Source organism: Alternaria infectoria (assembly GCF_024043175.1).
Source record: "Alternaria infectoria strain BMP 0036 chromosome Unknown scaffold_1, whole genome shotgun sequence".
NCBI classification, from domain to species: domain Eukaryota; kingdom Fungi; phylum Ascomycota; class Dothideomycetes; order Pleosporales; family Pleosporaceae; genus Alternaria; species Alternaria infectoria.
In genome coordinates, this window is record NW_026250690.1 from 531436 (window position 1) to 556693 (window position 25258).

At 53.3% G+C, this 25258-nt stretch overlaps 11 protein-coding genes across 11 annotated transcripts; 6 read left to right on the forward strand and 5 right to left on the reverse strand.

Annotated features, from left to right (window-relative positions):
- Positions 1-69: 69 nt before the first annotated feature.
- Positions 70-2048, forward strand: J4E92_000203 (uncharacterized protein; the record flags this gene model as incomplete). The annotated part of the gene is made up of 2 exons (XM_051491622.1): positions 70-488; positions 536-2048. The coding sequence occupies 2 exons, from the start codon at positions 70-72 to the stop codon at positions 2046-2048; spliced, it is 1932 nt and encodes a 643-aa protein (XP_051357134.1).
- Positions 2049-2554: 506 nt separating this feature from the next.
- J4E92_000204 (uncharacterized protein) lies at positions 2555-3259 on the forward strand (the record flags this gene model as incomplete). The annotated part of the gene is made up of 2 exons (XM_051491623.1): positions 2555-2639; positions 2688-3259. 2 exons carry the CDS (start codon positions 2555-2557, stop codon positions 3257-3259), a joined length of 657 nt encoding a protein of 218 aa, XP_051357135.1.
- A 444-nt stretch (positions 3260-3703) lies between these two features.
- Positions 3704-4454, reverse strand: J4E92_000205 (uncharacterized protein; the record flags this gene model as incomplete). The annotated part of the gene is made up of 2 exons (XM_051491624.1): positions 3704-4176; positions 4232-4454. 2 exons carry the CDS (start codon positions 4452-4454, stop codon positions 3704-3706), a joined length of 696 nt encoding a protein of 231 aa, XP_051357136.1.
- Positions 4455-5240: 786 nt separating this feature from the next.
- J4E92_000206 (uncharacterized protein) lies at positions 5241-8843 on the reverse strand (the record flags this gene model as incomplete). Its single annotated transcript, XM_051491625.1, has 3 exons — positions 5241-6394; positions 6443-8753; positions 8802-8843. 3 exons carry the CDS (start codon positions 8841-8843, stop codon positions 5241-5243), a joined length of 3507 nt encoding a protein of 1168 aa, XP_051357137.1.
- Positions 8844-9724: 881 nt separating this feature from the next.
- On the forward strand, positions 9725-10072 carry J4E92_000207 (uncharacterized protein; the record flags this gene model as incomplete). The annotated part of the gene is made up of 3 exons (XM_051491626.1): positions 9725-9789; positions 9840-9941; positions 9991-10072. 3 exons carry the CDS (start codon positions 9725-9727, stop codon positions 10070-10072), a joined length of 249 nt encoding a protein of 82 aa, XP_051357138.1.
- Positions 10073-10318: 246 nt separating this feature from the next.
- Positions 10319-11287, reverse strand: PRE6 (Proteasome subunit alpha type-4; the record flags this gene model as incomplete). The annotated part of the gene is made up of 4 exons (XM_051491627.1): positions 10319-10661; positions 10710-11097; positions 11149-11208; positions 11257-11287. 4 exons carry the CDS (start codon positions 11285-11287, stop codon positions 10319-10321), a joined length of 822 nt encoding a protein of 273 aa, XP_051357139.1.
- Positions 11288-11488: 201 nt separating this feature from the next.
- Positions 11489-13377, forward strand: J4E92_000209 (uncharacterized protein; the record flags this gene model as incomplete). The annotated part of the gene is made up of 5 exons (XM_051491628.1): positions 11489-11654; positions 11704-11767; positions 11817-12750; positions 12798-13292; positions 13345-13377. The coding sequence occupies 5 exons, from the start codon at positions 11489-11491 to the stop codon at positions 13375-13377; spliced, it is 1692 nt and encodes a 563-aa protein (XP_051357140.1).
- A 55-nt stretch (positions 13378-13432) lies between these two features.
- Positions 13433-14473, reverse strand: J4E92_000210 (uncharacterized protein; the record flags this gene model as incomplete). Its single annotated transcript, XM_051491629.1, has 1 exon — positions 13433-14473. The coding sequence occupies one exon, from the start codon at positions 14471-14473 to the stop codon at positions 13433-13435; it is 1041 nt and encodes a 346-aa protein (XP_051357141.1).
- Positions 14474-15217: 744 nt separating this feature from the next.
- Positions 15218-17278, forward strand: J4E92_000211 (uncharacterized protein; the record flags this gene model as incomplete). The annotated part of the gene is made up of 2 exons (XM_051491630.1): positions 15218-15304; positions 15404-17278. 2 exons carry the CDS (start codon positions 15218-15220, stop codon positions 17276-17278), a joined length of 1962 nt encoding a protein of 653 aa, XP_051357142.1.
- Positions 17279-20229: 2951 nt separating this feature from the next.
- Positions 20230-21780, reverse strand: J4E92_000212 (uncharacterized protein; the record flags this gene model as incomplete). Its single annotated transcript, XM_051491631.1, has 2 exons — positions 20230-21639; positions 21691-21780. 2 exons carry the CDS (start codon positions 21778-21780, stop codon positions 20230-20232), a joined length of 1500 nt encoding a protein of 499 aa, XP_051357143.1.
- A 268-nt stretch (positions 21781-22048) lies between these two features.
- Positions 22049-23342, forward strand: FAL1 (RNA helicase; the record flags this gene model as incomplete). The annotated part of the gene is made up of 3 exons (XM_051491632.1): positions 22049-22334; positions 22382-23236; positions 23284-23342. The coding sequence occupies 3 exons, from the start codon at positions 22049-22051 to the stop codon at positions 23340-23342; spliced, it is 1200 nt and encodes a 399-aa protein (XP_051357144.1).
- Between the last annotated feature and the right edge of the window lie 1916 nt (positions 23343-25258).

Genomic DNA, 25258 nt, shown 5'->3' on the forward strand with positions numbered 1-25258 from the left:
CACGTCTTTTTCCCAACCCCAAAGACTGTCCGACGACAACACCATACGCGCACCATACCCACCGCCAACATGGACGCGCAAATCGCCGAATGGCAACAACGCTCCGAGGCACTCAAGCCCCTCAACCTCAAGCAAATCGAGCCCCACCTCCTCGAACTCGACGCCCACCTCACCCTGCGCTCCCACATTGTCGGCTACACCCTCTCCGACGCCGACACGACAGTATGGAAGACAATCCGCGAGAACCGCGTTGCACACGCCTTCATCAAGCAGGATCTGATGAAGAACCTGTGTCGCTGGTTTAGGTATATCGAGGAGGCGTATCCACAGAGTGTGGTTGTTGTTAGTGGAGGTCAGGGGAAGAAGGAGGATGGGAAGGCGAAGGGAAAGAAGGAGGGGGGCAAGAACGATGATGCGAATTATGATATTGGGTTGCAGGATGTGGGCGATGGGTCGGGGATTGTTACTAGGTTTCCGCCTGAGCCTTCGTAAGTCGCCCTCTCAACCATGCGAACCACTTCTAACTGTATCGCAGAGGCTACCTCCACATCGGTCACGCAAAAGCAGCGCTGCTCAACGACTATTTCGCGCACGAGAAGTACAAGGGCAAACTCATCCTACGTTTCGACGACACAAACCCCACAAAGGAGAAGCAAGAGTTCCAGGATGCTATCGTCGAGGACTGCGCGCTTCTCGGCATCAAGCCAGACCAGGTCTCTTACACCAGTGATTGGTTCGAGCAGCTATACGAGAGCTGTGTGCAGGCGATCAAGGACGGACTGGCATACGCAGACGATACAGTACAGGAGAAGATGCGCGACGAGCGCATGAACGGTATCGCTAGCGCTCGCCGTGATGCCAGCGTTGAGGACAACCTCGCGCACTTCGAGGAGATGAAGAAGGGCAACGAGGAGGGCCTGAAGTGGTGCATCCGCGCAAAGATGTCGGTTGACGACCCGAATAAAGCCATGCGCGACCCTGTCATCTACCGCTGCAACCCCCAGGCGCATCACCGCACCGGCGAGAAGTGGAAGATCTACCCTACCTACGACTTCTGCTGCCCCATCGTCGACTCGCTTGAGGGTGTCACCCACGCGCTACGCACGACCGAGTACAACGACCGCGACGCGCAGTACCAATGGTTCATCAAGAACCTCAAACTGCGCAAGGTGCACAACTGGGGTTTCGCGCGTCTAAACTTTGTCCGCACGGTGCTGTCCAAGCGTAAGCTCACCAAGATCGTTGATGCTGGTATCGTTGCGGGCTGGGATGACCCGCGCATGCCAACTGTCCGCGGTGTCCGTCGCCATGGTGCCGTCATCCCGGCTCTCCGCGAGTTCATTCTCAAGCAAGGTCCCTCCAAGAACATTGTCAACCAGGACTGGTTCGCCTTCTGGGCTACCAACAAAAAGCACATTGAGCCTACTGCTGCCCGTTACACTGCGATCGACGATTCTGGCCGTGTTCCTGTCACCATCATCGGCGCGCGCGAGGGCGTGATCTCCGAAGACAAGCCGAAACACGCCAAGTACGACCTCGGCAACAAGAAGATCGTCTTCAGCTCCTCCGTCATCATGGAGCAAGCCGACGCGCAGTCTTTCGCTCAAGACGAGGAGATCACACTGATGAACTGGGGTAACGCCATTGTGCGCAAGATCAGCCACTCCATCAACCCCCTCGAGATGGCCAAGCACGGCCTCAAGACCGTCACCGGCCTCGAGCTCGAACTGCACCTCCAGGGTGATGTCAAGAAGACGTCCAAGAAGGTCACTTGGTTGAGCAACGATCAAGATCTCATCCCTGTTGAGCTGGTCGACTACGACTACCTCATCACAAAGGATAAGCTGGAGCCTGATGACAACCTCGACGACTTCCTTAACAAGGAGACTGAGACGAGGACCAAGGCTATGGCTGACTGCAATGTTGCTGAGCTCAAGGTCGATGACATCGTACAGTTTGACCGCAAGGGCTTCTTCCGCATTGACCGCGCTTTTGCACATGGCGAGGCGGTCGTTGCGTTCCAGATTCCTACTGGTAAGAGCAAATAGATAATGCTCTTTGGGTTTTTACATCAGACATGCTGTGATAGTAAAGAACTGGTACCAGTGCAGTGCACTCTATCACATCCAGAATCAAGAAGGACTAGAGTCAAAGCTCTCATGTGCCACTTCCACTTCTCGATGCTTTGATTTACTAAATTTTCTTTTGGGCTGCCTCACATGCACAATCAAATGAGGAAGTTGAGTCCGTCCTGACATCTTCGTTCTAGTTGTGATTCGCTTCTGCTTCTTTCATGGCCAAATGAAGGCCACAGCTTCCATGTTGCCATGCATTCCAAACTAAAGCATTGCTCCTTCCCTCGTCAGAAATTTTCACCTTCACTTTCCACGCTCACTGTTCATCGTAACTCCTGCAGACTCTTCAAAATCTCCTCACCTTGCTGGCTCGAAGTTTCTTCTCCTTCTCTTCTACATCTTCATCGCCGCTACCTTCAAATTCACGGAGCATCTTCCATTCAGCATTACCCTCACGAAACAACACCAGAGGAGTTACCATGAGGTTCTCCGTTCCTGCTGTCTTCCTGGCAGCATGCAGCATGCTCACTGCTAGTGCCGCACCAGCGGTCGGGATGGGAGAAAGTGAGTAGTGCCATCCAACGCGACGAGAGCTCCTGCTAATGACCACAGCCACCGGTGTAGCACTCGGCGACGAGACCATCACCCTCAACCTAGGCCACAACGGCATTAACGTCGGCGACAGCAAGACCCTCTACCACGACGTCAACAAGGCCCTCGAAGAGCTCTGTTCCGAAAACTATTGCCTAGACAGGCCCGCTTCATTCTCCGTCTCGGTCGTAGAGTCCACCTCTCGCCCCCCGTACCAGAGGCGCCGCGTCAAGGCGACAATCAGCCTCACCGTCCTGATGGCCGACTGGGGCGGCCGCGTCGATGTTCGCAAGGTCTTGAGCAACACCATCGCCGCAGCATTCGAGCGCGGAACCTACGACCCGAAGAACTGCTACATGAACCGGATCAAGGGCGACAAGATTGAGCATTTTCGGGACTGTATGACGACGGACTATGCCGAGGTGCTTTTGTCGAACGGATATAATATGAACGTCTTGTTTGAGGGGCCGCATAGTACGGTGAAGGCGCTGAACTATGACTGTAAGAGGGAGGTTGATGATATGGACTCGTTCTTGAAGAACGACTTGCCGTGGAAGCCGAAGGATGCTGACGTCAATTGTATGCCGAAGTAGATGCGAGGGCGACATGTGATGGGATAGAGAGGGGTATGTAGGATAGAGACGAGGATTCACCCCGGAAAAGGCGAGGGGATGGTGGAATACAGGCGATCTCCTTGGATGTCCAATGGGTAAGGATGATCTTGCCTAAGACTTTCAGGGTTCTCATAGGATCTTGAAGTCATACTGTAGTATGAAGGTAGTAATGGAGCTTCACGTTCAAACAGCAAAGAGGTTGTTCATGGGTATCAGATTGATTCTTGTACTGTATCTAGATCTTTTCTAGGCTCGTGACTCTTGTCACGGCCACCACCCACCCACCCGACGACATCATGTCGTCATACACAAATCGTTATGAACAAGCCGCCAAACCACCGAAATTTTGTCTGGCAAGGCATCGTCAAGCCCAATATGCTTGAGCGTGATCATAGCTCTTCGAGCCGCAAGCCAAGTGTGGATTTACTTGGAGTTAGACCCACCGCCCTCCTTCCTCCCCTGCGTACCCTCCTTAGTAACCTCATCAGGCTCACCCTCCTGCAACTTCTTCTGCCTCTCCTCCTCACGCTTCCTCTCGTGCTCCCTAACCATGTCGGGCGGGCTATCCTCAATAAGGTCCGAGTCACCACTCAGTCCACTCCACTTGGGCAGACCATCTGGGATATCCATAACGCGCTGGCCGTAGAACATGTGGCAGCGGGGCTTGAAGTACGCCTTGTCCTCGTCGGTCTTGAGGTGCACAAGCGAGGGGAAGAGCAAAATCATGTTGCGGCCCTCGTCCATGATGGGCGAGTGGCAGTAGGAGCAGCGCACTTTGCAGGGTAGCTTGTGCTCGATGGATTTGTCGGTTGGGTCATACCATTCTAGGTCGTGGTGGCCGTTGGTGAAGTTGATGTCGTCTTTGTGGAAGATGGCGGCCCATTGGAAGGGTGCGGCTGAGGGGAGGATGTTAGTATGCATGCTGTGTGTGATGAAGTATGGGAGGCTTACCATGTTGTGTCTGGCAGGTGGTGCAATGGCACAGCTTGCTGTCTAGAGGCTCTCTTCGGCTGAGCTGGTACTGAACCTTTCCGCAATGGCAGTTGGCCTCGTACTTGACGTCAAAGTCCTCGTTCTTCTCGTGGACGCGGTAAGGGGGACGCTGCTTCCACTCAGACTTGCCGGTCGTCTCCTGACCGCGGCTCTGGTCCTTCTTAACCTGTTCCTTGTCCATTCTGAAGGCGGATTGAGAGAAAGCGGGATACTGTCGCGTGAGGTGTGAAGCAACTAGTCGGGCACGGGGTACAGCTCTTGAAGTCGTTAGAAGTGGTAGCCGACGGAATGCAATTGAAGCTGCGGACATGAATAGAGAATTGGAGGGGATGTGGTGGTGTTACGTGGGTGGTTTTGATGTTTGCTTGCCGTCATCATCGATGCTTTATTTGGGGAGGCGCGTTGATCTGACGTCACCATGACCACAATTCCGCTACGCGACAACGCGTGCTCTAGATTCCTTATCCCCATTGTGGGCATCGATCGTCAAAAAGAATACGCCCACGCGCCTTTCCGTCAGCGAAAACGCTCAGATATGGAGCCCAGATTTCGCCTTCCAATGCTATGCTTTTGCTACACAATCCCATTCGTCAATTCCTCTCCTAGTGTCCCACTCTCCCGCACTTCATCGCGATCGATCTTGCATCGCGGTTTGCTATGAGCCGTAGCCCATGACCCTGACATCGTTGGAAGCCGTGCATCTGGTGGTAGCCATCGTGTTTCGCCATGTTTGATCTACTAATGATGGGTTTTCAGCTACCGCATCCCCAAAAGCCGGTTGTAGCTGGCATTGCGCTAATGCACGGAGTGGTTCCGTGCCTAGTTCCACAAAGTTTCATCGCAAGTAGCTTAGGTTCCTTTCAGTAGCTTTTGAGCTTCTTTGCTGGACAGACCAAAGACATTAATTAGGTAGTCGAGTCTGCCGACGTTGTTAGTTAAAGCATTTTGGTCGATTAATCATCTTCACTCACTTGATGTCTCCTGCTATCCGCCTGCGCACAGCCTCGAACTCAACTTCAGCTTTGTCTCTTGTCGCATCCTGCCTCTTCGAATTAATCGTCTTGACACGCAGCTTGAATTTTCCGCTGACAGGACGGTGATCCGAGACTTTGATGGTGTCGTGTCGCCTGTATTCCAACTGCTTGATCCTACCCAAGCCGCGGTACAACAGCCGATCACACCATGCAGGTGATCGCTGCTTCTCAGAAGTATCGTAGTTGTCGGTCCCCACGTCATACTTGTAAGTCGGAGCAAAGTTGATCGGCATCTCAGTGAACGCCCGCAAACGGAAGCCAGGATTGCGCTTGCGGGACAGAAGCAGCTGATCACGTTCGAGAAGTTTCGCCAAGTTGCCTTGCTGCACAGCAGCAACAACAGTGTTGCGAGGCATCGCGTCGATGCGGTAATTCAGATCGCCGTTCAAGATACAGATCTCGTGATCCAGAATCATGGAACCATCACCACCTCCAACAAAGTAGTTTGCGCATGAAGTTGGGGAGCGGTTCTTTGGTAATGGTGCGTTCTCCATGATTGCGGCTGCGTCGTTGTTGCGATGTACTGTTTGGGTCTGACCAGCCGCAAGATGGCAGTTGATAAAGCACAGGGATGAATCGTCGATGAAGAAGCGCACAACTAGTGCACCCTTGTTGCCAACACGGCCGCTGAAGCCAAGCTTGATTTCAGCTGCGCATACGTCGCGGATGTTGGCCCGTTCCGAAGCCTTTACAAACACACAGGTGAACAGACCGACGAGGTTGGCCGTATGCAGAAGTACGTAGTTCTGTTTGGGACTGTACTCGTCCAGGACGCGAACAAGATGGTCTCGCCACGCTCGATATTGGTGTGACATGTGCTCGCTCTCTGATGTCTCTTTGTGCTTCTTTCTTTTGAAGATACTCTTGGCCGTGATCTTCTTGTCTTCCAGATCGACCAATTCCTGGAAGCCAAACACAAGGATATCAGGCGGATTCTCGGGTTCGAGTATTTCCCGGAAGAAGTTGCGATCTTGCTCGGTATTACGTATATTTGCGGGTTTGACTGCGCCGGCGTTCCATGTCATGACTCGCGCCGAGAGTTCTCTGAATTCGCAGTACTCCCCATCACGTTGTTGCATTAGATTTTCTGCAAATTGTCAGTATGGCACCACATAATACACACAGTACGACTTACCCAGCCAATCGTCCTTCATCATGCCATCCCAGACGCGCAGCATTGTGTCTGTGCCAAGGGACGCAACCTGGAACCTGTCGAGTTTCCAGATGCTCGTACGATCCGCCAAGATGCCCGCTATCGGCTTGTCGTGTGCCTTCCAATCCTTCAACACCTTCCAGGGTGTCGACTTGGTGTCGTACACGTATATCATTCCGGTACTGTAGCCAGCCCAAAGGACGTCACCAACACCGACCAGGGAACTGATCTTGTACACACTGACATTCACGATTCCAAGACATTCGAAGCTCTTCTTGGAGTATATTGTAACTTTCCCGTCTGCGTGTCCGAAGTACATGCGGTCGGGCTGACTGCTGATGATAGCACCGGAGGTTACGTCTCCGATATTGAGCTGAGATAACGAACCCTGGGTTAATTGCTGGAAATGGTTGTTATCCGACGTGCGGGCGTAGACGCGGATGTCTTTCGTTGTGGCTACCCATAATTGCGAGCCTGAGATGATAGAAAAGGTGCTTCCACGGGGGATACGGTAAGTAAGTGGAGTTTGCTGTAGGGACGGGCATCCAAACTCGTCAGCTGGCCAGATGTGTAGTACGCCGTCCTCGTCAAGAGACCACATTTCTGCAGCATAGCGGAAGATCTTAACGATGACACTCCTAGCGTGTGCGTTACTCTTAGTGTGCACTACACTTTGCGTGGGGATGTCAATCTCATGCATTTCGCCTGTGTTCGTTCCTAGCCATAATCGCTTGCCTTCATCTTCCACATCTTTCGCTGGTCTGAATGCAATCGCTGTGGCTTTGACTGTATCGCCATGAGCTAAGCTCATGAGCAGTCGCCCGTTCAGAACGTTCCATACATTCGTCACGTATCCGGTTGTACATATGTAATCGCCACAAATCGCAAAGAGCTTGGTCTCGTAGCCGGTGGGGATACCGGCTATACCGTCTGGGAACACTGGTGGTCTCCGGTTCGCTTGTGAGGAGTCTGGGTAGTCTGTTAAAGCAGTCGTCGGTTGCTTGTCTGCGCCCGTATCTTCTTCATCCGAGTCATAAGTATACGGCTGTGATAGCTGCGATGCCTGCGCAGTAATCGGCTGTGACGGTCTTCTCATTTCCCCCGAGTTCCGTGGAGGCGGTGGTTTCGGAGGTTCTAACGCTTTTCCGGGACTAGCGGATATGGCACCAGTTGTGTTGGTCCGCCGAGGGGGCGGCATGAACTTGTTGTTCGCTTCTTGCACCATTTGCCCAGGACGGGTTTGATCAAAAGATCGTCGGACTGGCAAATCAGGAGGAGGTGCTCTTTGTAGTTGTACACTCTTCCGCAGATCGAAATTGTCCTTCTCTCGTCGCGTAGGTAACGATGGGCGGTCTTCCGGCATGTCAGACGGTGATGGTGGCGGCATCGTTTTCGAGGCCTGCTTTCCTACTGGCCGGGGGTCCGCGAATGGGTGGTTCTCGGCGACTGCTTTAGATGCGGGAGCAGCTGCGAAGTAACCATTGTTGCCTCCAGTCATCTTTGGTTTCGAGAAGCCTGGGATGACTGGCGGAGAAGACTCGCCTTTCACGCTCTCTCCACTACTGCTAGGTGGTGTACTGAATGGAGAAATATCTGCAGTGTCTGATGTGGCTTCGGGCGCCAGGCCTGTACGAGCTGGTAAATCCACAGAAATCGACTTTGGTGGTATCTTTGGTTTACCCGCTCGGTTCACAGGCGGCGGTACGGGAGGCGCAGAGGATACCGGTCGATCACCCTTTCGCGGGTCATTGGCGGGGCCGTTGCCTGTGTGGGCTGGAAATGTAGGTTTCGCGTCCGTAGCGGGGGTGCCATTGCGACTGGGCATTTTGAAGAATCTCTTTCCGGCAGACACTGCTGAGGGCGAATCCAGCGCGGCGTGCTGGGCAGGTCGCTCGGGCTGCGGCGAGAGTATGGGAGAAGCGGAGGACTTGGGCGGTGATCTTGGTGACTGGACCGTAACCTTTGGTGGGGACCTTGTTGGTGACCTGGGCGGAGAAAAGGCCATCATCGACGTTGGTCTCTGCTTTGTATTGCCCCAGAGCGACCGTCCGAGGGTATTGGAGCGCGGCGTCACTGTCCCGCTCCCACTGTAGTCGGCCACACTGGGCGAGGGTCTCTCAGCATAGTCTCTGGGCATGTCCAAGGAAATGCGCCCATCCGTCCTCCTGTTGTCCTCGGGCATAGCAAGGCGATCATTGGGGCCGGGAGAGCGTTGTCGCGGAGTGGCAGGCGCGGCGGGTTTGTTTGTGCTGAGGAGGTTCTCGAACTGGGCGCGGAGGGAAGACACTGGCTTCTGTGCTGGGCGTCAGCAACATCTTCGTGCTGGGAAGGAGCTACTCACTATGGACGAGTCGTCCATGTTCTCCTCCTGCTGGTTGTCCATGATGATTGTTTTGTCGTCAGCCGGCACCGGGAGGTATCCTATAGCTGCGCATCGACCAGTGAGGTCTTCTTCCCATTTGGCGCTTCTTGTGAGGGTGGAAGGGGAGGCTGTCGCTCGCGGGCCGTCATGCAGCCAGCGCTACGGAGGCAGGATCCAGAAATAGCCTGTGCAGTAGTGTTTGTGGTAGTGGATACGGTGGCGGTGCGATGTGGTAGAGGCCCGAGTGACTGTAGGGCTCCCTAGCGGAGACGCGTATACTGCCTGCTAAGAATGTTCGGCGACAGGGAAGACCGGCGACAGCGCGGGGGTGCAGGTGTTTCGCAACTGTCGGAACGCAACGGCTATCGCGACTGCTCCCCGTGAGCGTGTACGGTCAGGTGACGTTCCGGTTTGCAGGCGATACCCGTGGACAGAGGCTCTTCAGGGCTGCGTTGGGCGCGGGCGGCTTGGAGCGGTGTTGTCGTGTCTGTCTACTGTCATTCCCCACAGCGCAGCAGCACGGAACCCTGCACACCACCAACGGCAAGGCGATCAGGCACCGGCGAATTATAGACGAGCATACAAAACGCCAAACTAGCCAGCCTGCAGCCGTCAGTCTGTACTCCCATAGCGCCGTAGTCCCCCTTCACCGACACCAGCCATGTGGTAAGCACGCGTTTCTTGTCGCCTCCGAGACTCCCCCGCCATGACCTCCGCGGCTGGCTGATGCCCATGTAGCAGACACATCCTCAACGCCCAGGTCTCCATCCGCTCGCCTTGCTGTACGTCGCCCGTGCCGAGATGTATGCGATGAATGCTGAGAAGGGATAGGCAAGAAATGGTTCGATTGCGCCGAGTGCCACCAGGAGCAGAGCGACCACCCGCTACAGCAGACGTTTGACATGGTCTTCATCTGCAAAAAGTGCAAAAAGGCCTTCCGCAAGGATGCGCGCGAATTCGAAGACGCGTAAGAATGGAATGTGTATTTTTCATGTGGCGCTGGCTGATGAGTGGTAGCGACGAGTACTGCCCGCACTGCGACAACCATTTCGTTCTAGAGGCCAAAACTCCCAAGGCCTCGCTGCAAGTCGAGGGCGAGGATGTGCGAAAGGACGCCAGGTAGGTCGCCTCCCTGGTCAGTGACGGAATATTGCTAACAATTCTGCAGGATGCTCAAGGACGAACGTGTACGAGCCGAAGAGATGCGCACCATATTCGATGTCAAGGAAGCACCGGACAAGTTGGGCTGAACCAGTGGGACACCGCGACATACAGTACTATGCGTAGCACAAGCTACAAACCCGTAGGGCGGGGGCCCTCACCCAAGAACATCACGCGACGAGCGAGGGGTTGGACGTGGAAAGACACTTCATGGTGTGCTAGATTGCCATTTATGAGCACTAGCTGGTCGTATCTGCGTTATACAGAATCATAAAGTCTATCACCCGACGCCACTGCTGTTCATGCCTTTTCGCCATCAGTCGTTAACCATGCCTCTATGCGCCACCAGATCCTGAGCCCTCAGCTGGGGTCTGGCGGGTGAGAATAGCGGCCTGGCCTGTACCGGGCTGCCGTCCAGGCCTCCTGTTGGCCGCCTCTTCCTGCTTCTCTGTGTTGATGTTCTCCACGTACTTCTCAATATCCTCAACGGGCAACATCTCGATGGGCTTTCCGGGTGCCATGATGGCAATCTCGATGTTCTTCGCGCCAGTCTGCACCACCTCCAATAGTGACTTGACCGTCAACTTGATTGTCTCTTCCCGGTCCATCCCTTCCTTGTGGTTACGTTCGAGGAACTCGCGGACTGTCTTGCTCGATCGGCCAATCGCATTTGCTTTCCTGGGTAATATTAGCACAGAGAAGTGTAACTTTGTGTATGCAACCTACCATGCTGAGTAGATACCAGAAGGCTCGGTCTGGTACAAGCGCGGGGTCTTGTCATTAGGGTCGAAGCCGACTATCAGTGTGCTGATGCCGAATGGTCGGACACCACCACTCTGAGTGTACCTCTGCTGCACGCCTGCAACGTACTTAGTGATGTACTCTATCGATACCGGGTCTTCGACTGTGAGGCGATGTGATTGTGCTTCGAGGCGGGCCTTGTCGACAAGGATACGGGCGTCGGCGTTCAGTCCAGCGAAGGCGAGGGCAACGTGGGTGTCGACGAGGCAGATCTTGGAGGGTGTAATGCGGGTATCTTGCAGCTTCATTGCGGATCGCTTCTCGCAGCCGAGTACTACTATGTCCGAGCCCTTGACACCAACGGCGCATGTTCCTGGGGCGAATGAGCATCTGACTTTCGCTTTCTTCTTCGTGTACTACGCACCTCGCTTGACTGCTTCGAGCGCATATTCGACCTGAAAGACGTGACCGTCAGGACTGAAGACTGGCGGAGTTAGCTAGGCCCGCATCTCCATGTGTTGGTTGTTTGTACCGGAGAGAGCTCGATCGTAGCCGGACGCCATTGTGAAAGTGGATGTATGGTAATCTGTAGGCTCCTCGTTGTTTGCTTGTATACGGCGACGATAGCTAAGAAAAAGCGGCTGGCGAAGAGGTACGGCTGTCGTCAAGTTGCTCGCGGAGCTCCAGAGCTGTCCGCGTCGCTGCTCCCGCCTAAACTACGCCAAGGCGTCTGGCCCGTGCTTACCCTGTCGAATTAGGTCATCATGGTAGATATTCGTGAAGGCGACTTGATTATTTCCGCCGCCCGTCGCATTTCTTCTCCGGTCAATTGGGATGGCATCTTCAGCGCGCTTGGTCTCGTCACTGCGACGAACTGCACTCTCTTCTCGCGCCGCATCACGCTATCAATATTTGCGACCAACAAGTCAAGTACGATGGACGGGTAGTACGTCAGCGACTTCGGAGCCTCACCAACCAGACGAAAATGGCGGAGTGAAAGGCCCGACCGCGTCGTCAAAATCCATCAAGTTCACTTCCGAGTCGTATGTGTTGAGGTTTGGATTTTTGGAGGGGTTTGCTAACGCTACGTAGATACCCGCATCTTCAAAGAGACTCCAAATTCGCCAAAGTCAGCGAGGAGCATGTAAAATATTTTCGAGAGCTTCTAGGTTCCGATTCGGCCATCATAGATGGCGTGTCGAAAGATGCATCCGATGATATTGAAGCCTTCAACAGCGACTGGATGCGCAAGTTCCGTGGCCACACCAAACTAGTCTTGAAGCCCAGTTCTACGGAAGAAGTCAGCAAGATCCTCAAATACTGCAATGACAACATGCTCGCCGTAGTACCTCAGGGCGGTAACACTGGACTTGTCGGTGGCTCTGTGCCTGTGTTTGACGAGATTGTGATCAACATGCAGAGGATGAACGAAATCAGGTCCTTTGATGAAGTATCCGGTATCCTCGTCGCTGATGCTGGTGTGATCTTAGAGAACGCCGACAACTTCCTCGCCGAAAAGAATCATATCTTCCCATTGGATCTCGGCGCTAAGGGCTCTGCCTACATTGGTGGCAATGTCGCGACAAATGCCGGTGGTCTCCGTCTCTTGCGGTACGGTAGCTTCCACGGAAACGTCCTAGGCATTGAGGCAGTCCTACCGGATGGTACCATTGTAGATGACCTTTCCACGCTCCGGAAAAACAACACTGGTTACGACCTGAAGCAACTGTTCATCGGCGGAGAAGGCACTATCGGCATCATCACCAAGGTCTCAATTATCTGCCCGAGAAGGTCACCCGCCGTCAACGTCGCGTACTTCGGATTGGAAAGTTACGAGCAGGTCCAGAAGGCGTACATCGAGGCGAAAGGGCACTTATCTGAGATTCTATCAGCCTTTGAGCTGATGGACGGTCGCACACAAAAGCTGGTCAACAGGGTCACCGGTAAAAAGATGCCCCTAGAGGGCGAGCATCCATTTTACTGCCTGATTGAGACCAGCGGCTCTAACGCCGAACATGACGGCGAGGTAAGCAAACTCATGGCACGAACGAGACCGGCTACTAACTTGTCTAGAAATTGCAAGCATTCCTTGAACATGTGATGGAAACTGAAGTCGTCTCCGATGGTGTTCTCGCCGAAAACCAAACTCAGATTCAGGAGCTCTGGTCATGGCGCGAAGGCATCACCGAGTGCCTTGGTCACGATGGAGGTGTCTACAAGTACGACTTGTCGATACCCATCGCTGAGCTCTATGATCTGGTCAACGAGACCCGCGATCGCTTGACAGAGGCTGGCCTGCTTGGCAACGACTCCTCGCACCCCGTAGTTGACGTCGTTGGATACGGTCACATGGGCGATGCCAACTTGCACCTCAACATCCCAGTCAGGAAGTTTGACAAGGCTGTAGAGAAGAAGCTCGAGCCATTTGTTTACGAGTGGGTACAAAGGCGTAATGGCAGCATCAGTGCCGAGCATGGCTTGGGAGTGACGAAGAAGCCATATATTGGATACAGTAAGAGTGAAACCATGATCAAGCTGATGAAGCAAATCAAGGATCTATACGACCCCGTAAGTGGCTGCTCGAGCTCGATCCGTTTTCATCATGTGCTGACTTTGACAGAACGGCATCATGAACCCGTACAAGTACATATAGACAGACACTGCAGCACATCCAGTAGACTATTCATATACACATCTTTACCACTTTTTCACATCTTGCTCTTCCCTTTTTGCAGCAGCTTAACCGCATTACCCTGATAGATCGCATCTCTCTCCTTCTCTCCAAACAAACTCTCCAACCCATGCTTCATCCTCTCTGCAAACGCCTTCACAAACTGCGTCTGTGTAAAAGGAAAATCGCTCCCATATAACAACTTCTCATACGAGATCTCGAACCCCTCAACAAACGCCTTCAACTGCCCCTGTCCTCCACTCTCTCCATCAAACACAAACCCCGCGAGATCAAAGTAAAACTGCGTATCGAGCTGCTTCCGCACCGTCGAAGCATTCAACACCCTCCCGCCCGGCACCACGCTGGAGAACTGGATGAACCGCGTCATGAGCGGCGGTAACGCACCGCCAGAATGAGGAATGATGAACTTGATGTTCGGACACCGATCCACCGTACCCGTGCTAAAGAGATTGATAACCGCCCTCGCAGTATCGAAGAAGAATTCGAATATCGGAACGGGGTATTGTTCGCCAAATGGAAGGGCGTCTGTCGTCTGAACCGGTTCACCAGAACTCCTAACGCAAGCTTTAGTCGGATGAATGAAAACCGTCGCACCAATCTCGTTCAACTTGTCAAACACCGCGTCCATCGCTCCATCTCCCAAATAAACCCCATGGTAATTCGTGAGCAGGCCAAAGCCCTCAACGCCTTCCTCGACGCACTTCCCTATCTCCGTCAAACTCGCGTCGACATCCGGCAACGGCAGTGCAGCCCATACACCAAATTTCTCGGGATGTTGCTGCTTGAGAGATGAGGCATAGGCGTTGCATTGCCGTGTTAGATCGATTGCTAATCCCGGATTGCGCAGGTTTATATTGGTCCCTGGGCTGGAGATGGAGAGGATGGATTTGGAGACGTTGGCTGTTTCCATCATTTCAAGGTGTTGGGGTGGAGACCAGGAAGGGATCGCGGGCATGCCGTCGGGATGGGAGTGCCCGTTTTCGGCGAGGGCGGTGCGGTAGAAGGGTGGGAGGAAGTGCGAGTGGACGTCTATTCGTTGGGGGAGGGGGTGTGTCATGTTGGCTGGGGGTTGTTGTGATAGCGCTGTGGTTGTGTGTGCTAAGAGGATGATTAGGCTGGGAATGGATGGGATCATTGTGGTGGTACCTTTCTGAGATGGAAGTGATGGAAAGATTAGATCAGGTATATTTAGAGCGAGTCGATTTGTGTGCCTACTGGGCTTTTCGCTCTTGTCAGAAGTAACGAATGCCATGCTTACTTATGCGATGCAATGCGCGGCTCCTGCATCAAGTGATCCATTGACATCCGGCACCCCGCTCCGATGGTTACACTTACAGAGCGAGAGCACGTTGGTCATCGTGCAACTCTTTCAGTGAGGACCTGTAGATGGGCACTGCGCCTCTATTATGTGTGATCATTTTGCGCCCACAAGCTGGTCCAGCAATTGCCATCTTGGGGACTGGATGGCTACTGCTTTCGGACGAGACTTTCCGTTCCAACGCAGGATGTAGTAATCAACAACGTGATAGCAGCTGCTCTTAGTATTCGATTTGAGACTACATGAATTTCACCGCACGATCCATGGATAGTTAACCCATTGAACTATCGCGTCAGAGCTTCTGAATGTTCAGTGTGGCACGCATGCGCCGATAAAGGATAATGATCCTGGCCGTCGATCGCGTGCCCCACCCGCGCCTTCCAGATGAGCGGCGGGTCAACTTTTTGTTTCCATCACTCGTAGCCATGACACAACGTCGTCCGCCACATCACCTTTCCCTCTACCCTCAGTCGCGCCTTCACGATGGAGCGGATTACGGATAAGATCAATGCGCTGCCCGATGGCGCCAACTACTTCTCGCTCGAGTTCTTCCCGCCCAAGACGGCCATGGTGAGTTTGCCCCGCTCGCACGCGACGAATGTGGAGGGTCGCAGTATAGATGGGGAAAGAACACCGCGAAAGAAGAATTGGTCGCTGATGACTCTCTAGGGATTTGCGAACCTCCAAACACGTTTAGAGCGCATGTCGCAGGCTCTCCGACCACTCTTCGTCACCGTCACCTGGGGTGCCGGCGGATCAACAGCCACCAAGTCGCTCGAACTCGCAGAGATATGCCAGCGCCAATTGGGTCTCACAACATGTCTACATCTGACATGCACAAATATGAACCGCCAGCTCATCGACGACGCGCTCGAACAGGCAAAGGTGTTGGGCATACGGAACATCCTGGCGCTGAGGGGTGACGCGCCACGGAGCGACGAGTACAGGGACGAGGGAACACCGCCGGAACAAGACTCAAACAAGGACTTCACCTGGGCGATTGACCTGGTCAAATACATCCGGAAAGAGTACGGCGACTACTTCTGCATTGGTGTCGCTGCGTATCCAGAGGGCCACTCGGATCAGAGCCATCCCAAAGACCAAGATCCGATGCACGATCTGCCATACCTGATTGAGAAGACCAAGGCTGGCGCAGATTTCATCATGACCCAGCTCTTCTACGATGTTGAGGCGTACGACAAGTTCGAGAAGATGCTGAGGGAGCACGAGAGCGGAGTGTTCAAGACGATACCGATCATACCGGGGCTGATGCCAATACAATCCTACAAGATCTTGCTCAGGACGACGAAACTATCGCATGCGAAGCTACCATCGGATATGCTGAAGCGACTGGACGCGGTAAAGAGCGACGATGAGATGGTGAAGCAAGTCGGCGTCAAGATTATGGACGAAATGGTGGAACACATCAAGGCGCGGCCGGATACTTGCAGGAGAGGTTTCCATTTCTATACACTGAACTTGGAAAAGGCGGTGTCGCATATCGTGGAAGACACGCACCTCATACCATCCACTATCGAAGACGACGACGATGTCATTGTCGAGACCACTCCCGCCATCAACCTTGAGCCACCACCGAACGGCATGGTGCCGCGCAGGCGACGATCATCTGCTGTTAACTCTGGCCCGCACAACAGAGTAATAATATCACACCCGTCCGCGGCCAAGTCAAGCAATCACTCGTACGAAGCTACGGAGGAGGAAGCTGGTGTACCGAGGGGTCCGATCAACACCCGGGCGAACACACTGGCAATCTCAGAGGGCGAAGGCTCATTGGGTCGCGAAGCCACTTGGGACGATTTCCCTAACGGTCGTTGGGGTGATGCACGTTCGCCTGCCTTCGGTGAAATTGATGGCTACGGTCCAACCCTCCACGTCTCGACGCCGCAAGCTCTCAAGCTCTGGGGCCACCCAGTCGAGAAGGATGACATCTCAAAACTCTTCCGCCGCCACATCGAAGGAGACCTCGAGGCCATACCATGGAGCGAACAAAGTCTGTCTCCCGAGACCCTGACCATCAGCAAGCAACTGCTCGCCCTCAACGCAAAGGGCTGGTGGACAGTTGCCTCGCAACCTGCCGTCAATGGAGTCAAATCTACCGATTCCGTCTTCGGCTGGGGCCCTAAGAACGGCTACGTCTTCCAAAAACCTTTTGTCGAGTTCTTCATCCCCGCCTCCGAATTCGCCATTCTCAAACCTAAGCTTGATGCCCATGAGCAAGTCACTTACTTCGCTGGTAACGCCGCCGGAGAGTTTGAAGCTAGTCAAGAAGATGGAGTAAACCCTGTTACTTGGGGTACATTTGCTGGCAAAGAGATTGTTACGCCTACTATCATTGAGGCTGTCAGTTTCAGGAGTTGGCTTGACGAGGCGTTTAGCATCTTCAGGGAGTGGCAGAGGATTTACCCGCCGAGGAGTGCGAGTAGTACACTACTTGGAAAACTGAGGCAAGATTATTGGCTTGTCAATGTTATTTGGGGTGATTTTGTCAATGGAGAGGGGTTGTGGGAGTTTTTGGAACAGTAGCTTGTATTGTAGATGTACGTATGGGAACCTTTTGAAGCCTAGGTAACGTGAGCACATTTCAGTCTTTCCATTTGCCGTTCTTTCCCTCTTCAGATCCCTGATAGTGCTTAGCGACACCAGCCCTCAGAGGTCTGCATGCACCAGGGCGGCGTAGTTACGCGCCCGCCAATCGTTCCTTCATGCGTCGAAATATGCAAGGCTGCAACGCCACTTCCCTGACATGGAGGTAAACCTGCACTGGGAGAGAAGCATCCCGACCCCGCTTTGCAAGGCTTCATCAACACGTGTCTATCCACCCCGTTCTACTTTTCTTCCCAAGGTCATCCCGCACTACTACACTACTTCGGTTGCCACCAACCTCGCTTTTATTGCGGCACCAAGCAATGTCTTATAACAACTCCTCAAACTCAAACTCTCTTCGAGTTCCAACCGCTCGCAAAGCCAAATTGCAATGGAGGGAAAGCAATTCGCGACCTAAATCCCCGCAACCGCCAGTCGCTGGCAGAATAATAAAGCCCAGATGGAAGGGGCCCGTTTCGCGACATAAGTCCCCGCACTCACGGCCACACGATTCGGACTCGGACGACACTCACATAGGAGCCGATGAAGGTCTGGGACGCTTAACGTTGGAGTCCAATGACGACGACGAAATGGAAGATGACGATAATAACGACGACGAAAAGCCGAGCCTACAACCAGCCGCCGTCGCTTGGAACCGCATGTCCAATGGTCAATCTCATGTCGAGTGGGGACGCGAAGATGTACGTCCGTTCTCTATAGGCCAGAGACTGGGTAAAGGCGGTGTCGGAGTCGTTCATGAGACACACATTGGTGGTGTGTCAGTGGCCTTGAAACTCACCTCCACGCGTCGAATGGATCCTCAGATCCTAAACGAGATCAAGATCCTCGGTCGAATGTCACAGAATCGCCACCGTCACGTTGTGGAACTAATTGGGTCTTACGTGCAGAAGCAGCAAAGAGGTGGCTATGAGATTGGCATGTTGATCTGGCCGGTCGCTCACACAGATCTTGCGGCGCTACTTCACGATGTCAACGTTCTATGGCAATACTACTGCGATGATTTGGTCGACAGTGAAGGTGACATTCTGCCGCAACCAGCAAGCTCAGTAGTGGAGAGAATTCGTATGGCGATGGAGCCACTTCTCCCCCTCACCTATCTGAAAAAGCACCACCATTATGACAATCTGGCTCACGAGGTCGCGTCAATCTTGTTCGGGATGTGCGGAATTCGTCTCAGGCACAGTTTGGGCTGCATAGCCAATGCTGTTGCCTATCTACACACAAACCGGATCCGCCACAAGGATCTCAAACCCTCCCAAATACTCCTCTCACCTCAAGGTCTCTGGCTCACAGATTTTGGTTGGTCTGCGGATATGTCCGAGCACAGTACCAGCGTTACCAGTAACGGTGATCAAATTACTGCTAAGTACCAAGCACCGGAACGAGCGAACCGACAGCCCTGCGGACGGTCAGAGGACATCTTCTCTTTAGGATGCATATATCTCGAGATCGCTTATTGCATGGCTCTATTGGGTCAAGATATTCCACGTCCTTGGCTTCAAAAAGGGTGGTCATTCCAGGCGAACCTGAACCAGATGCAAGAGTGGATGAAGCCCTTGGGTAGTCCCAGATATATACCGATTCCAAAATCGGACAGTCGTGAAATTACCGTGCTCATTAGGGAGTTACCAATGCTTCTAAAGCCAATGCTGGCAGCTGCTAGCAACGATCGCCCCTCTATCCAAGATATCGTAGACTCGCTTTCCACGCCTTTCGTCGAATCGAGTGGGGCTACGTTTACCGGCGAGTGTTGTGCACCGCTCATGCGCATCGAAAGTTCATCAGAAGAGTCGATGTCTGAGGATTCGGACAACGAAATAGGAGACACTATCGCAGTCATGCCGTACAGCCAAGTGTCCGACGTTATCGCAGTCATGCCGTACGACAAAGCAAAATCCTGATGACCAGGCTTTAGTCTGAGGCAAAAGAGACACTCTATTCTTGTTCCTGGGAAAAGGACAGCTAGGCGTCAAATCAGGCCTCACAGTTGCTTTGTCTGAACTCTCGGTCCAGTCATGATCACGTCAGGTATGAGTCGCTGAACATTCGCCGGGCTACCGGTGAGCACTGAAGACCCGGCACGGGCTGGAACAGCGGCACGGTGTTCAAACCCTAAAGATAGCGATCTCCAGCAATAGAGAAGCACCAATTCTTTCCTTCGTGAGTGGATGGACTAACCCATCCAATCGCGAGCAGGCTGCGGGGGCCCTGCACTCATATTCATCCCCATATATATATACTGTTGCTTGCAACACCCAACTCGATGAATTTAAATTACGTGAGTGGATGGACAGTTTATTTGTTGGTTTGGCCATATCATCCGAATTGTAGGGTTGAGTGGCAAAGAGGGTGGAATCGCTGAAGACTACAGCAGATTCGCGTTCACTGTGACCAAGGGAAGACTGACGTGTGGAAGGTCGGATTGGAACAGCGATATCGTATCGACGCACTATTTCATTTAGACTACAACCTTAGTAGTTCAGCCGCATGCATGAGAACCCCCTAATTTACATGACTTTCACATACACTCCCGTCCATACGCAGTGGCATGGTGGTAAACACAACTCCGTAACGCCAGCCATGCATGATTTTATGGCTTATTGACTCTTCGAGGTGAAAAGTAGATGCCAAACACGAGAACAATGCTCGGACGAAGAACAAGAAGATGGTGCAATAGCACCAACAAAAATGCAACGCTGTATGACTTACAATGATAGTTCTCAATCCAGATTAGCTTCGCCGCCTGGTAGCGTTCTGTGCTTGAAGATGCCGGAATCGAAGGATTCATGTGGGAAGAAGGACCCGAGGGGCTTTTGTGTACGAGGAACGACAAGGTGACAGTGACGTACGTGCCGAAGCAATACGACCGCTCACAACATGCCCGCGGCAGCCAAGTCGCGGTAGACCTTCTCGGGCATGACGTTGCCTTCGTTATCCTCCATCTCGACAACGTTCTCAGCAAGCAGTTTCTGTTTCTTCTGGTCCTTCTGGATCTTGCGCCACAGCTCCTCAGCCTCCTGTATGCTTGTAATCTCTCGGAAGAGGGTAGTGTTGGTGATACCGAGACACTTGAGACCGTGGATGTGGCGGGGCTCGTTGAAGTGCTTGTCGAATGCGCGCCTGCCCATGTATACGAAGTTTCCGCAGATTTCGCAGGGGAATTCGACGCCCAAGCCGTGGAGCTTGTACAGCCAGAAGGGGATGGGCTTGCCGTCCCAGGCGAGTGGCAGCTTGAGCGGGTTGTAGATCTTGTCTTCGCTGTCAGATTCGTTGTCCTCCTTTTCTCCGCCGTTCTCGGGCTGCTCTGCGTACAGTTGCTCCAGCTCTTGTTGTCGCTCACGCTCGGTCATGCCCTGCTTTCGCTCGACGTTGACCTTGGTGTCGCCGCGCTCCGTCTGCATGGCTGCAGCGAGCTTCCGTATCCTGAACTCGCGCTCAGCGACTGCTCGCTCCTTGAAGCGTTGCAGGTCTGAGGAAGCACCGTTCGACTGCTTCTCAGCATCCTGCGCGCCGTTCTGGCTCTCTTGTAGCGCCTTCTTGTGTTTCTTGCCTGACAAATGTGCTTCGTAAACAGTCTCTTTCGAGAAGCCTTTCTTGCAGGCTGAGCACCAGATGCCCTCACCCTGCGCCTCACCGTTGACCGGTGCAGACGCCGTGGACTTTTTCTCCCAGCCTGGAACTGCGTCTTTCTCCCATGCCTCCTCGAACTCTTTGTCGAAGCTAGTGAAGAGCTTATCCAGGTTCTCTAGCGGCTTTGTCCGTCGCATGAAGCTCTCGAGGTAATCTTGTAGAGCTTTCAGGTAATGAAAGTAGGCCTCTGATTTCTTCTGTTCGCGCCGGATGTTACATTGCGGAGGGGTGAAGATATCGAACTTGTCGAGGTACTCCAGATAGGTCAGACGGCGCGCGTTCTGCTGAACGGGAAGGTTGAGGTACTGCTCGTGCAGAGTCGTCAGGTCGAAGAAGCGACCAAAACCCTCCTCGCCGGTGAACATGGAGTCGATGGCTGCGATGGATGCCGTGTGGTCTTCGGGTGAGCGTTTCTTGTAGGCCTTCTCCAGGTTCTCGACAGGCTCGTTCGGGTATCGGCTGTGGAAGTCCTTGATGGATGCGATCTCCTTCATGAAGGACTCCATGGGGTCGCCGTGGGTGAGACCGCGCACCTCGTCCTCCTTCTTGCTGTCCTCATCCTGGTAGATCTTCAGTAGGCGGCTCGACTGGCTCTCGATCTGCTCCAGGAATCGCGCAATGTCGTGGTCACGTGCAAGGCGATCGCGAATCTGATGAGAGGTTAGCATGCAGTTCGCGACAGACGCGAGGGTAATGCCTACATGCGGGGGGTCTTCTAGGAGTCGCTCGGCAGCGGCGTCCTCGAGGCGCTCGAGGTCCTCGTGGAGTTGGCGCTGATCTTCCAAAAGCATGCTTGCGGTCGCCTAGAGTAACTATGAGTCTTGGTATAGCAGCGGTTCGGTAGTGGATGTGCAGACCTTTGCGGCGGTGACGATGTCGAGCTGGTGGTGGAGCCTGTCGCGGCGACATAAATCGCAGAACGCGCTAGTCAACGGGGCTAGCGCGCCGAGGCTCCGGCCCTCCGCAAAGCTGAGGCGCAACTGCTCCAAACTTTCTTGCACGTCGCGAACGACTCGAAACCTACCAATCACCAATACCAACCCCGGCTTCACATTCAAGATGGCGGACGGAATCGACCGAAATGCGGACGACAAGATCGAGTTCTCCACCTCCAAGGAGGTCACGGTCGCGCCTACCTTCGAGGCCATGCACCTGAAGGAGAACTTGCTACGCGGTATCTACGCCTACGGATACGAGTCGCCCTCAGCTGTGCAGTCGCGTGCTATTGTCCAAATCTGCAAGGGTCGCGACACCATCGCTCAGGCGCAGTCCGGAACAGGAAAGACCGCGACTTTCTCCATCTCCATCCTCCAGGTCATCGACACGGCTGTGCGCGAGACACAGGGTACGTCATATCAGATTGGAGGTGTTGACTATGCTAATCAGAGGTAGCACTCGTACTATCACCCACTCGCGAACTTGCAACCCAAATCCAGCAGGTTATCATGGGTCTCGGCGATTACATGAACGTGCAATGCCACCCGTGCGTCGGAGGAACAAACGTCGGCGAGGATATCCGCAAGCTCGACTATGGTCAGCACGTTGTCTCTGGAACCCCAGGACGTGTAGCCGACATGATTCGCCGCCGCAACCTCCGCACACGCAACATCAAGATGCTCGTTCTAGATGAAGCCGACGAGCTCCTCAACCGAGGTTTCCGCGAGCAAATCTACGATGTCTACCGCTACCTCCCGCCTGCCACCCAAGTTGTTGTCGTTTCAGCCACCCTCCCATACGATGTGCTCGAGATGACAACTAAGTTCATGACGGACCCCGTGCGCATTCTGGTTAAGCGCGACGAATTGACGCTAGAGGGCCTCAAGCAATACTTCATCGCTATCGAGAAGGAAGAGTGGAAATTCGACACCCTGTGCGATCTCTACGACACACTCACCATCACACAAGCAGTTATCTTCTGCAACACGCGCCGCAAGGTTGATTGGTTGACAGACAAGATGCGCGACGCCAACTTCACTGTATCCTCTATGCACGGAGAGATGCCGCAGAAGGAGCGAGACAGCATTATGGCCGACTTCCGTCAGGCTAACTCTCGCGTGCTCATCTCGACCGATGTGTGGGCGCGTGGCATTGATGTGCAACAAGTGTCGCTCGTTATCAACTACGATCTACCATCGAACCGTGAGAACTACATCCACAGGATTGGTCGAAGTGGACGATTCGGACGCAAGGGTGTAGCCATCAACTTTGTCACTCAAGATGACGTTCGCATCCTCCGTGACATTGAGTGTAAGTACTATGCAGCTTTTTCTTCAGACATCCGCTAATCTTTATAGTGTACTACTCTACCCAGATCGACGAAATGCCCATGAACGTTGCGGACCTCCTCGCGTAGATTCTCGAGCGAAACGTAGATGCATTGCATGCGATTGAATATAAGGCACAGCAGAGATTCACGCTCACCGTACTGAGGTCACAGAGACTCTCATTCAAGGGACACGCCCGCTTCGGCGGCGAATTGGAAGTGGAGGAAGGGGCTCTTTAGCCGAACAGTAAGCCTACCTCTGTCGCAAGGCTTCTGTCATCTGGCTAACTTTGCGACTCTGACCAGAACGAAATTGTAATCAATACCCATAACGTACTCACAATTTATGAGACCGATGACCAGCCGATAAATTGTGGTGGCGGTACCTCCAAGATCAGATCTGGTTCCGACCATCGCTATCGTGATACAATGATTGGCAGTTCGCGATATATTCATGACACACGGTTCCGATCACATACTCCTTAAAATTCAACAAATGTTCTTCTGCCACGTCACGACATATCCGCAATTCTACAAGGAAGGAAATCTGGTGAGTTCAAGCCCCTTGGCAGCTGGGCCCGCAATCTCAATACAAGATCTCGCTGTCCTAGCGGAAGTAATTGAAGATGGCCTCATTCTGTTTTTGGACCACCCCATGGGTCGAGTGGTTTGTTTCCGCTATCGTGTGATTCGCAGCACATCCTCGTGCGTATTTTATCATCAATAGGTCTTCTCTTGTTCTAGTAGCAGACTCAATCGCCTGGCTGATGCGATAGTGCACCCTCTGAGGTAACAATCAATACGACTGAGGTAGCAGCGCTGTCCCTCTCCATGCAATATGTTGATTCCCCACCGTTGATGCGATACCACGCGAGCTAGCCTTTCCAGCTGCAGTGTCTCAATGCTTTTGCTCAAAGTACAGTGGGGAAGCGGTCGGTTTGTTGGCACAGTGACATTATGCCGCGTATGTTTACCGATAACGTAAACAATATCACCTGCCACCGAACGCATTGGAGCGAAATGTGCAGAGTGGTAGAGACCCTTGGGGTGAATTCGAAGGTGAAGTGTGGCTCAGGGTCCGATTGCGCGAACATGATTCTTCCAAATTACCCATGCAGAATTGTTGAGAGTGCAATGTAACGGAGAAAATTGAAAACGGCGAAAACTATGATCGATCATTTTTGAGTTGGTATATCAGGTCGGAGACAGTACTTGAATGTGTACCATGCGAGTACGCGATCGTGCTCGATAGAGTATCACGACCTACCATCCACACGTATGGCACTCTTGTTCAATTGTAATGTCTATCTCATCTCCGTCATCGGCTTCCCCTCAGTCGCATCATAGTGCCATGGAACGGAGAGTACCAGCTTCAGGTGCTTCACCGGGGTTGGACCCTGCCTCATCACCCTCTCCGCTTCTCCGAGGCCGGAACCAAACATTGCCGCATTTTGAAGAGTCTCCGATGCCTACGATCTCTCTCATTTGAGGGGTACCTTTTCGTATGGGATGGTTGAGTGTTGCGGAAATTTTGAGGGGCTACATTGCGTCCCATCGTAGTACCAGTGGATGGAGTGGATGGCGACCAAAATATCAAACCACACGCGAACACACGAACACACTTGAGATCAGTCCCGAAGAACGAGGGAAATGCAGGGTGAGAGTATAAACACGGCATATCCCCTCTTAGAGTCACTCATCCGCAAAAACCTCGACAGCAATCTACCATCTTCGACTTCGATAAAAGAAGCTCAAAGTACGATCTCTGCTCTTCTTACATCCTCTTCATCACTTCGAGCCAAAACAGCTAACACATCCCCAGTCACTACCAACAAAACGTACCACCTCCCCTTTCTACCACTCCACCACTCCACCTAACACTCCCTTCCCAGCAACCCAACCCGACCACCACAATGCAATTCTCCACTATCCTCGGCGCCACCATGGCCCTCTTCGCAGGCGTTACCTTCGGCACCATGGAAACCACCATGTTTATCGAGCCTAAG